The sequence below is a fragment of the Phasianus colchicus genome, chromosome 9 (assembly GCF_987193195.1).
Source record: "Phasianus colchicus chromosome 9, bPhaCol1.hap1.1, whole genome shotgun sequence".
NCBI classification, from domain to species: Eukaryota; Metazoa; Chordata; class Aves; order Galliformes; family Phasianidae; genus Phasianus; species Phasianus colchicus.
Genome location: NC_143444.1, coordinates 10,195,598 through 10,208,843, shown reverse-complemented (window position 1 = coordinate 10,208,843; position 13,246 = coordinate 10,195,598). Strand labels below are relative to the sequence as shown.

Here is a 13,246-nt window from a genome sequence, read left to right as displayed (position 1 = left end):
CCTTTCAGAATCTGTTCAAATCATCCAGTCACAATTTCTAACCCTGGAGTCTTTTTTTTTTCTGCTTGTTTTTATTTCCATCAAGATAATTGGCTAAATTTAAAGATAGCAAACCCAATACAGCATGGATAGAAACATATTATTAAAAACCTTTCAGATTTCACAGTCCTCATATAAATTTAAGACCATCTTAAAAATCTCTGAAGGAAATGGGACTTCTGGATTCCATTAAAATGAAGGTAACATCAAATAAAAAGCAAAACTAAAGAACAGGTAGTCCATTTTACTTTTGTCAAGTCTTAAATGTAAAGTATATTAAAAAACATGGTTTTGGATTTCAAGAACGGAATATAAACATGTATTTTATATCCCAAAAAATCCATGCAGGTGTTACAATATTGGATCATTCTCTACATCAACTGGTATGCAACATTATTAAATAGATACACAGGTACCATAAATCCAAACAAATACCATGATCTTCTGGCCTCATTTACACTGTAGCTCAAGCAAATGTGTTCTTTGGTAAACTGAGTAAACTCATTTTCCACTCCGATGCACGACTCTTAGGAGGCCTTATCAGCCACTCGTATCAGGAAATGACAACTCCTCTAGACATAGTTTGGAATACTTTTGTCACAAGAAAATAATATCAGTGGTGATATTACAGGTATAGATGCAAAGAAGTTAACATTATTCCTCCTTGTGGTGACCATTTCCAGGGGGGAAAAAAAAATCCAAACTGTCCCTTTCTATTCTTTGTGCAGTCCAGGTAACAGACTTGTAGGAAGGTATTTTGATAGATGGGAACATATACATGCACAGTTCAAGTTTAAATAAAGAGACTTGAGTGGAGAATGGAGATTTAAAATTACCATGACCTGAAGGTATTTGTATTTAAGTTTGAAGATTCAGTAAAGTGGGACATCACAAATCCAAGTCAGTTTCTAGCACTCTCATCTTCCCTTTTTCCAAGACTGACAGAATATACATATACAGGTTGACATTTTGATTTCCAAAACAATCTTCACTTTTCTCAGTTTGCAAGTCCTATTGACTAAAATGTAAATTCATTCACAACAAAATATTTTCAGTAAGTGAAACAATAAGCAAAGAAACCAAAACTAAGCTCAGAAGCTAAGTGGTTTAGAAAGCCTCAGTAATAACTATGTGTGCGTTAGCGTGTCTATAATTTTTTTTATACATTATATATGTAGACACATACACACATATATACACACACGTGCGCACACGCGCACAGGCACACACACATTTGTAACCTGCAGTGAAGATCAATCTATTTTCTAATAAGGAACATAACACATTATTTAAAAATGTGCCTAATTTAACAAAACAGAGAAGAAACTGCTGCTATCAAAATATACAATTTGAATTGCAGACTAGAAGGCTAACAACATTAAAAAAATAGTTTTAAGCAAAACCCCTTTGCTTCTGAATAACAACAGGTATCAACCTGCCGTGAAGCATCCAAACCAGATTTTATAAAAAGTTTCAACTGTGACCCTTCTTCATTTGTAAAGTTATTGACATAACATATAGTGCGAGCTCTGGTCTCCAAACTGGAGTCTCTTTCATTGTTCTCAATCCACACTCCAGGAAATGAATGGCAGCTGAAGGATTCAGAATCTCAAGTGAGATTTATGCTTCACCATATACCTAAACAAACAAACAAACAACTTTAGTACTTTTTTGATATGTATAGAAATTCTGCTCTCAGGAACAATAAATAGACTTTGTTAAAACTCAACTCTTAGACCATTAGCTAGCTGCTGAATAGATGAAATGCCTTATAAGCCATCAAGCTCTATTAAACACAATATTCACCCCATTAGAAGACAGTCAGCTAAAACGTCTGCTTCAAAGAAAATTCATTCTGTCACATGGGTTCTAACATTTGAAAATTGTTGCTAAAGATAACTCATTCAAGTTCATTCTGAGAATTTGAATATATAGTTTAGCTGAGACTTTTAAATAAGAAGGCACAGAAAGTCTGACGCTCAGAATCATTTGGACAACTCCCACAGGATTTTTCTTTTTGAAGTCCACTCAATCGTTCAAGCCGTTTGCTGTGCAATCAACATGAAAAGATTAAACACTCATTAAATGCACAGACTTTTCTCTCCCTTCAATATTTCAACTGCTTAATGATAAAAAGTTTCTTTTCTACAACATGAAAAAGATATTACAATGAACTTGGTATTCAAGGAAGGTTCTGAACCAGAGAGAAGCAGGCAAAAGCAACACCACTTTTCAGAGCAACTGGTGCACCTCCGTTCATCAATTCTCATGCAAGGCATTGCTGAAGTACGTGGAAGGTTCCAAAAATACAAAGTAAAAACACTACACCTGAACACATTACATGTCATATCTTTTCTGACCTTTGTCTTCTACCTGGTGCTGTGGACTCATGAGACATCAGAGTAAGATTATGCTTTGTGGTTATTATCTTGAAAGTAGTTTCTCACCTTTACTAGAGACTGTCATCTAGTAAGGTAGAAATAGGAAAGAGGAGAGCTACAGTTCACAACTGCAGTTCGAATGAAGGGCTGGGGGAACAATGGAAAAATGCACCATGTAGGGTGACGTTCTGTTCCTTTGCCTCTGCCTAAATGGAGATGGGGAATCACTACTCTAGTCCACGATCAGTAACCATCCTTCTTTTACACGTGTGCATATTACACTTTGGAGAGTAGCGTTATTAATTTGTATTGAACATACACTGGTATATATTTTGACAAGTCTACACAAATATTTACCACTTAAAGCATTGTTAAAACACTGAAATTGTATATAGCATTCGTTTCCATAAACTTGTTATTCCTACTGAACATCACAAAAGCACAAAAGACTTTCAACATGAAACGTACCTGTCTAAAGTTTCCCAGAAGCGTAGAAATACTGGCCTGTCCAAGTGTCTTTTGTGGTAGCTTAGTTCTAACACTGTTACATCCCATTTCTGTACATTTGGATCCAGACGTACCTCATCATATTTGAGATGAAAAGCTTTAACTACAAGAAACGAGAAAAGGTTTAACATACAAACAAGAGGACTTCACAGTATTTCATTATTATTCAAAAAAGTATATCACCCTTTTTCAAAATGAAATCCAAGAATAAAACTAACAAGTCTATCTCTCAAGAAAATCAGTTAGTTAATATTGAACTGAATACAGTGGCCAGTAATCACTGTCTGGCGCTAACACCACACCACAGTTCTATGCAAAAGGGCTATTTTTTGCTCATTTTATCTTCTATTTATCTCTCTCAGGGCTAATTTTATCTTTTTAGATACATAAATCCCAGAAGAACAGTAGGAGACTCATTGCCAATTCATGAGTATTTTCTTTAGAAAGCCAAGATATTATTTCTGAAGATTTTTGAATCCCCCAAAACCTTTCAAAAAAAAAAAATCACACCATAACAAAACCATAACAACAAAAAAGCAAGTTCTTTCTGAGACCACTGGAAGGCCTGTACAAGTCAGTGCTAGTGTAACCCCTTGATGCCACATGAAGTACTTTGAGAAAGTCACTAACTGCCAATTTCCTCTGATGTAATGCTCAGCTAATAACAGTTAGATGTTATCAGTTCATTTCCTTTTGGGAAGCCTTGTCTCATGCGAATTAGGTAAACCCAAGCATTAGCAAGATGAGTCTTCAATTTTTCTTGCCATTCTTTTTGCTTCGTGGGCCAAATCATAATTTGACGTGATCCAGCATGAAGTACTTAAGTCTTGTGCAATTCCTTCCTGGTAATCAATTTATTGCACCATCTATTTTGAATTAAATCTGCAACTCCTCAAAAACAATCATGCACCTAATCCCATGCAGGACTGAATCTTGGAGGCAGTGAGTAAGAAAATAAGTACACAAGGTATTCATAAAAGCTTTGTAGATTTTGCAACGTTAATGTTTGTAACAAAGGAAAATCTAATACGGGAAAGAGATGTACATTACTGGGAACTAACTACTGAAAGAAAGAAGAGGTATCATTCTTTCACTTGAAAAAAATTTAAGTATTTGTATACCTCCAGTCTAAACTATGCAGGCAAGGATTTGGATTTACTTTTTGGCACAGCAAAGAAATTCAAGACAATTACCATGGTCCTCTACATGTTTATGTATATAATACTAGCCACAGGAATTAGTGTGAAACTTCTGCCCAGAGCTTATAATATTTAACAGCCTTTTACTCAGTTTTGATGTTCACCATTCCCATTTTCTTAATTCCTCATTTTAAAGTACTGTTTTCTTCTTCCATTAGTCTCTTCTATTAAGCTCTCCCATGGTACGTTTTTCGTTTTGATTATAACAATCTTTCACTTTCTCCTTGTTCATTCCTTCATTCAGTTCATTCTGTTTTCTTGTTCACATATATATCCTTTGCCTTCTGGACTACTCTTCTCCATCCTACCCCAAACCAGCATTCTTTCCAGTTTCTACTTCATCTTCCAAATGTGGACTCACAAAACCTGACCAGACATGTCTCCTCACCATACTGACTGAAAGATGACAATTTTTTTTTTTTCTTCAGAATTTTGAGTATTTTGTTTGTTTGTTAAGTCTGCAGTTCATAAAACAACACACGCTGAAAAAAAGGCCTATTTACTAAGGCAATTTCACAATGAAAAAATAGCAGAACTAAGGCTTAAAGTTTCTTTACATGTTACAGTACACACTGCAAATAGAAGAGTGAACTGTGCAATATACCAAAGCATGAAGACATAATAGTGCTAGTAGAAAAAACTTCAGATCTATATAGTGGAAGCATATAGTTCACATATTAGAAGTACCTACACCTTATTAGACATTCAAGTTTTTGTCAAGACACCTGATCATACTTCTAAAACTTTCTTACTGAAATACTGGGTGATTAATCCTCTCTTCAAACACATAATGAAATCACAGCTCATAAATCTGTTATTCTACCTAGTGCTATATACATGGTCTTTTTGTCCACTTAAGAGGCTCAGAAAGTTAATTCACTTTTCAAAACAGTAGCTATTTCTATGAGCTTTCATACAACAGAAAAGTTGCAGAGGTCAACTTCACATTTGGGTATTCACATAGATAGCAAGACCATGTTTTCTCAACTGCCCCAGTGCAACAGTACCCCGGCAGCATTTTACCATTTCAGCACACTGCTGAACAAGAAACAAACAGTAAAATACAAACAACAACAACAACAGCCTTACTCTTAGCAAAGATATCAACAGGTGATCCATCAGGCAGGAGCCACGGCCAGCCTTTGAACTGCCAAGCAGGACCCTGTACAAACACTGCCACCACACGATCCCTGTGAACATAATAGATGGATGTTTAAAAATACATTTTCTTAATCAGGAAACATATCTTAGCATAGTTTGTTCCTTTTTAAAGCAACAGCAATCAAGCACGTGTAACAACTGCATCTTCAGTGCAACTACTTTTTCTCTATTACAAAGTAAAGGAAAAAGAAAAGTTACATGAATTACCTTTCAGCTCTGTTCTCTGCAGATTCATTTATCTCAATAGAGTTTATTTCTGGCCATTATTCTTTGGTTTTTCAAAGTTCTCTAATAGCTTAGAGATACTCCTCTATGAATAATGTTAAACTGACTGAGATGCAGCAACCTAAAAGCCATTATTTTGCATACTGATAACTGTTATTCTAAAAACTTACTACAAGAGACAGGCACTACTTTCCCTCCTCTAATTACAAAGTCGGTCATGTATTGTGACGCTATGGAACCATTAACTGCTGTTTAAGAAAATAAATTTGTTGCCAAAATGGTGAAGCTTTTATATTAATAACATTTTCTAAAAAAACTTTGAGAATAAATGTCCTGCCACATATGGTCTGCTTTCTTGAACACTTGCATCATCCAAGCATGGTTCCTACCTATTACAACAAATTACTGTGTATCTAATCCAATTCTCAACTGCAGCTTACTGAATTCCAAATTGGAAAGAATAATCAAGAGTTGTGTGTGCGTGTGTGTGTGTGTCTGTCTGTCTGTTTGGTGGAGGGTTTTCTTCTTTTTCAAGGGAGGGAGGGAAGTAGAAATTGGGAGGATACAGTCCCAAAGATTAACCAGCAGCAACATTTCCACACATACATTTCCAGATACTAATAATTGAAGTTACCATGGATAAACTAAAAAAAAAAACCAAAAAACAAACATTAAGTTCTGATCATTTAACATCTTGAATGCTATCTGATACCAGAATTTCAAAACCCCTGACTTCTGATTAAGTGTTCTCTGTATCGAGAACTTGAATTTAGAATAGAACCTCTGAGGAAAAAAATAAATAAATAAATTTCTCCCCATTAGAATCTACTTTGGAGGTTAAAAACGATCAGCAAAAATGTCCTGCACACCTAATATTGTCGTGTCTACAAGGAAGTAGTAGAAATGTTTCCTAATTCATTGCATCACAAATATAGAATAAACACAACATAAATAATAAATGTAACAAATGCATGTTGCTCCAGCATTTACTTATTCAAAGGGAAATACATTTTTGTAGTATCAAAGAATGGCCTTCTGAAGAAAATCTTTTTGCAGTTTTTTTTTTAAACAGGAGAAGTTATTTCTGATTCCCGTTCCCCAGCTAAGGTTCTCCCTTCAGAACTAGGCTTCCATCATGTAATTCAGTTCTATCAATCTGATTCACTACTAAACCCATGGTTCATTTCTTTTGACTGTTCAAAAAAAAAAAAAAGCTAGAATATCAGATGTTGAAGATGTCTGCAAATGCAGTTTCCCAATAGACTCTCAGTCAGAAAGAAGATGAAAAAGGATTTTCGCCTTGCATCATACTTCACTGACTTGCACTCTATGGTAACAGAAACGGAAAAAGTCATAGGCATTCCTACTTGAATTTCTGGAATATTTCAGACAAACTAAACATAACTGTGCTGCTCATACTGTTAAAATGTAAAACGCTATTCTTATAAAAGATTTTAGAATTTTATGTTTATATTGTTTTAATCTGGAGACAAGAGTCCATTAGAACCAACAGACAAGCCCATTTTTGTACTCCTGTCTTCATTGTTTATGCAACTTAATAGAATTCTATTGGTTCCTTTCAAGTTCTGCATTCTCCCAATGAAGAAATTTAGTAAAATGGACATCTATTTTACCAGTCTTGTGGCATTAGTTTCAGAGGTTGGTCTACTACTCGGTAGGGTACGGTAACGCTGACTGTAGTTCCCCCAGGTTGCATCTGGTCCTTCCTTCTCTGTATTAGAGTTTCATTTTCTCGTTGACAGCCCTGCTTCTTCTTTTCATCTGATGGTACAAACCTTGGGGAATAAAGAAACTGTCAGTAGACAAAAGTACTTCAAGGTAACAGGAAACATAACTATCTGATCAGATCCTTGCACTATTGCAGTCGCTGAAGCCATCTCATTTTCATAATGCTACATCTCCACGACTCCATTCAGTACAGCAAGATGAAGTTTTATAAGCATTTACAATAAAACTAGTTGTACTAGGTCTTCTACCCCTCAAAACTACAGCCATTACATAGTGGTGACATTTCTTGCCTACCTAACCCAACGTTAGCAGATGAAAAGCAAGATCACAGCCTGCTAAATGACATTAACTAATTCGTTTTAGGGATCAAGGGTTACATGGGGAGACATCAGGAAGCTTGTGCATTAAGAAATGAGTGCTTGCTGGAGCAAATTTTATAGCTCTTGTCCCCAGGGAATTCAAACATACACATCAGAATTATGTTTTCTCCAGAAAACACTGACTTTGGATCAAAAACATTGAGAGGTCTGTTTTCTGGTGGTTTTCTTCCCTCCTCCTTTTAAATTATTACTTATTAATTTTATGACAGTGATTTTACACTATTAGATGATTCATCTGATGTATGATACTACAATTATGGCTTCTTTTCTTTCCTTTTATTTTAAATAGCTTCCTTGACAGATCAATTACATTTGCAAAATAAGGACAATGTGATCCTCATGTCTCAATCTCTGTAAAAAAAAAACCAAACACAAATCCTTAAGATTCAACCCTCCAACAGATTCTATAGCTTTGATTTTTCCACCTCCTTCTTATAAAAAAAGCGATTCCATTTAAAGAGTTTCCTCTATATGGCAGTAATAAAACAAAACACACACAGCAGTTCCCAAAATTGGCATCATAAATGTGAGATTAGCGTAAGGCTGTTTGAATGAATCTCCATGGAATTTGTAACAAGGAAAGCTAAAATCTTGCACTTCACAGAACTAAAACTGTGTGACAGCAAAGTATGCTGACGTGACCCAGCATCACCTACTAGGCCAGCAAAGGAACTAAGGAGAGCATGAGCTCAGAACCATCTTCTCTCCCCTAACATTCTATTCAGAACCACCAGTTGCACTACTAATACTGTTTGCTTCTGACATTTTGTTTCCGAAGTTCTGACCAAAAGCAGCAGTGCATTTTGTTTAACTGCAAAAGGTATCAGGAGTATTGGTGCTATATTTTAAACACATGGTGCTGTACGCAATTGGTGACATTTCTCTTCATTATAGAACAGATGGTGCTTTCTAAAAGTTTACTGCATTTAAGGATATGCTGTTTGAACAATTTCTAAAGGTATTCTCTTCGATCCACTCCAACTTCAGTACTAAAAACTACTTGAATATGCTTAAACACTAGGTAGACTGCATTTCAAATTCCTAGGAAAAGAGAAAAAGGAATGAGAAGCCAACTAAGAGGAATATTCATTATTCAGTCCACTTGAAAATACTTCCTTATGCTAACATGTCACACCTATTGAAAAAGAGGCATTTTGTGGGGGAATAGATGTAATATCTTTGTTTAGGCCAGAATGTGTAAACTGCCAAGTAAAAACCTGCTAACAAAACTACTTCTCTTACCTGAAAAAAAATACAACAAACAGATGAACCCCTCCTGTAACACGCAGGATTTAACATCAGATTAGATTAGATCAGATAAACAGATTGGCACAATCAATTTTTGGAATGCATCTCCAAATGCATAGTACTACGTTAGAAAATTTTTAAAAAAGTTACCAATAACTGAACTGAGCACTGGAGCTACCCAGCACCAAGAGGACAAAAACAGCATGGCAGCTGTTACAAGATGAACTGTAAATTATCTGTCTGGTGCATGCAAAACATCACTCAAAAGAAAACACAGTAAAAAAAAAGCTATAAAGGATGGATTTGAAAAAAGTATGCTTAAGCCAGCTAGAATAATATAAAAATGTTAAGACAGTAATTTCAGCAGTGAGTTCAAAGACAATTAATATTCACATGCATTGTATCTACCACATCTGATAGATATGCAGAATGTTACCTACACAGTTCATGAAGCGCAGCATTGAAACGTTCAACACAAGTTTATTTTGGACAACTCTACCAAGCATGATAATTTAAAAACTCAACAGTGAAAAGCAGCTTTAATCATGAATGTGCATAAAAGGCTGTCCTGACAACATGTTGCAAGTTTTGTTTTGCCAACACTAACTGCTCCGGCTGGATGCATTTAAGTCTATGGGGCCCAATGGGATTCATCCCAGGGTACTGAGGGCTGAACGATGTGACTGTAAGAGCGCTCTCAATTATTTTTCAACAGTCCTTGGAATTTAGAGAGCCCAGTGAACCAGAAGCTGGTAAATGTAGCCCCAGTTTTCAAGAAGGGCAAGAAAGACGACCCTAGTAATTACAGTCTCACTTTGATGCCTGGCAAAATTATGGAGATTATCTCAGAGTTATTGGAAAACACCTCAAAACCTGAAACACCTGATTTCAGCAAAGCTATTGATAACTGCTTCTCATAATACAGCATATATAAAAACAAAAACACAATGTGATGGGTGAACACTTTGCTGACAGATTTGAAGAATATAGTAAATGGGGTTACATCAGGCTGGAGGCCAGGCTCAACTGAGGCCCAACCAAATGGCGTCTTAAACCCTGTGTCTTCTAGCCTACAATCCCCTTCATTTTAATTGCTACACCTCTGTAAGCTTTTGAACACATCCCCAAGACAGAACAAACACCTTACCTATGTTTTGATGACAAAAAAAATAACAACGTGAAATATACTGTTCCAATAAAATCAAAGAGTAAAAAAGGTGGCTATTGTAAAGAAAGCAGTGAAGGAAATGATTACATACATGTACACATAGAATAAAGCATGACTTACAAAAAGGTTATGAAATACATGCTTGTCTCTCAAGGACTTTGGAGCAAAGCTGTCACAGATCAAACATGTGTAACAAGAGCCACGTGCTCCAGAATTGAGAATCAATAGAAATCAATATCAATAGAAATAGAAATCAGTATGAAATAAAAGAAACCTCCATCTCAGCATTAAAGAAAACAGCAAAAATATCATATTCTCTTGGGAATTATTCTAGTTGGTGGTTTAATGACCTATTTTTACTTGCTCCCTTTCCCATCATGCAGCATGATAGAAACATACTGGAAACCTGACTGCACAGTAGCATACATTTTCATTTCACAATAGCTTCTACATTTTCCTATTCTCTAGTCAAGAAAAATTTAACATCCCATCCCTATTTAGAACTCACCTTCATATCTCTTCTAGGAAATTAATAATGCTCAATTCTCTTGTTATTAATTGCCAAAGTGATTATTCACATAAAAATTGGTGCATTCCTTCACACAGCAAATCACTTTCCTCAGGTAATAGACAAGTGATTGAACAGGATCGAATGACGGATGATAACTAGTAATACATCTCAACTTAACCACCATTGCTGCTTGCCTGTAGGCTCTGAACTCGCATCAATTGCTAGCATTAACTTCAAGAATACTTTCACTCAGCTCAGGTCAACACTTTCTGCCTCACAATTTAGGCACGCTGAAAAATGCATGAAGAGACAATAAGGCAACTCCAATGCTGGACAATAACTGAGTTCATCATAACATACATTTGATTTGTCTACAATTTGAGACTTATTTTTACCACTCTCAAAACTTTATTCAATTACAGAGCCAAAAGCCTCACAGACCTACCTTTGCAAGAGAATAAGTCATTTTTCGTACTGCTTAATCCTTTAGACAGTTTGCTCAATGTTAAAGTTGGATAAATCTCACTGAGTTGTCAAGCCATACAGATCAGTTAAAGAAACTGCACTTTAACAAGAATTTCAAAGGCTTCATTTGCCACATCATTTTTAGCTTTGCAAAACTACTCATACTGAAAATTAAAGCAATTTCTTGTTTCTGTGACAAAGGGTCAAACGATAAATTTTCAGAGCTTGCTAGACATACCCAGGCTTTTTAGCTCCTCATTTTAATTCCTGTGTAATCTGCTTCCTTATCAGATAAATAAATTTAACTGTGGCTAAACGTACGATGAGTAACAGCACTGACACGCTAAAAGCATATATTTATGATTTAATTGTTGACATCTCCCTGATGCCAATTTCTGCTCCACTTTAGTTATACGTAAACTCAAGTACCCGTTCCTTATTATCACATATTTCACAGAACTGCACAATAGACAGCACTGCAGCCCAGAAGCACAGAGTGTTTCACATGTGTATCACAGCCTCCTTGCCCCACAGCCCTGGGTCTCATCTTTCCCAGGGGACAAACTCACCTGTACTCTGCGGGATCTCTTACATTTCCTACCACACTCTCCAGCTCCAAACTTCCTTCTTCTTATGCTTTATCATTCACCTCCTCTCACACAGCTATTACAAACCAGCTAACTACCTCTGAAAATACAAGGGATTCTAATCTATCTGCACTTTCTTCAGCAGGTATAATAAGCAGAGAAGAATATTAACTTGGATGTTTCTCAATGTGGGCAACTTTATTTTTTATTTTTTATTATTTTACAATTTGCAGTAAATAACATTAGTCTTCCAAATCTCTGCTTTTCTGTCAAATATACCTAAAAGTGGTGAAAGAGTTATAGCAGGTGGTGATTCAAGGCAGAAGTTACACAACTATTTCCCTTGGAAAATCATCACATGTATGTATACATATACATACACACATTACACACACACTAGCCCTGATGTAGAGTGATATATATATCAAGACTAGTTTCACACTGTGCATATCTGAATAGTAAGAACAAACCCTGCAGCCATCCCTAAACAAACTAATTCAATCAATTGGAATACAACAATTGCAGGCCAGATGGCACACTTTCTAGCACAGTGTTAGAACTGTCACGGCGAAACTAATATTTTGCTCTTCTGAGTTTTTCTATTGCACTTCTGATTCTTTAACACTTCCTGCTTCCTCATTTCGTTTTTGATACCTGTTAAGCATGTTAATATCACCCTTTGTTCCCTTAAACTTCATTTTTGTCGTTGCTTTCCCTTCCTTGTATCAAACCCTTTGCATGCTAATGATCAGCCCTCTCTGAGGAAGAGTATTAGTGAACTTAACTGTAATTCTGCCCCACATAGCTGAAAACAATCAAGGTTTCCCAACACAGATATATTTAGATGTGACAAACACATCCTTTATTCCATTACAGCTATTCATCTACCATAAAGTCGTGAACTGCATAGATGAACAAGTCAGGGCTTGTATTCATGCATTTGTTTCTTAAACTAAGTACCCACATAATCAAACATCCTCTGTCAACATAATTATATCAGCCCAGTAACTGCTTGCACATTAAATTATAATGTTAAAAGCAAACCTCTCAGATTAAATATTTCAGAAGATGCGCTAAGAGTCCAGTGTGCCTACTGGACCTTTGATGACGTGTGGCATCTAGAAACTGGAAATAGCTGGAGATCAGAAGTCACCTAGTATCTCACAAAGCTGTTTTTAAAAGTTTTATGTTAACTCCAGTAAAAACTTAGCACTGCAGTAAGAACAGTTTATTTCTCAAAAGCAAATGTATGAAGTCTCATTACAGGATGAAGTTGAAGGAAGATGAAGAGTTCTCCAGTTTCTAAACAGACTACTGGTGCAAACAATCTATAATTGCATACTTCTGTGAAAATGACTTTCAGAAATGAACCAATATTAACAGACAGGTAACTCTAAACACCAGACTCTCTTGAATGTGTTCTGTTGTTTATAAAAAAAACATAACAGCAACTTTTACCTTTCCACTAACAAAGCGGATTGTAATGCTGATTGCGCGTGGCCACAACTAATTAAGTTTTTGGATTTGGTAGGCTTATTTAAGTAACAGTAGCTGTTTCTTCACTGTCATATCCTAGCAAACTATAGTGCAATGAATAGATTTTAGCAACTCATTAATATATCCCTG

At 35.9% G+C, this 13,246-nt stretch overlaps 1 protein-coding gene across 1 annotated transcript in view; it reads right to left on the bottom strand.

The window, feature by feature from the left end:
- Window positions 1–268: 268 nt before the first annotated feature.
- Window positions 269–13,246, bottom strand: part of CDC73 (cell division cycle 73) — a 97,977-nt gene continuing 84,999 nt past the window's right edge. The window contains exons 14-17 of the mRNA XM_031595793.2: window positions 7,147–7,308; window positions 5,216–5,316; window positions 2,889–3,030; window positions 269–1,677 (exon numbers count right to left, since the gene is read on the bottom strand). Coding sequence (XP_031451653.1) covers window positions 1,641–1,677; window positions 2,889–3,030; window positions 5,216–5,316; window positions 7,147–7,308 — 442 coding nt within the window. The 3' untranslated portion in view covers window positions 269–1,640. The remainder of the gene's footprint in view (window positions 1,678–2,888; window positions 3,031–5,215; window positions 5,317–7,146; window positions 7,309–13,246) is intronic.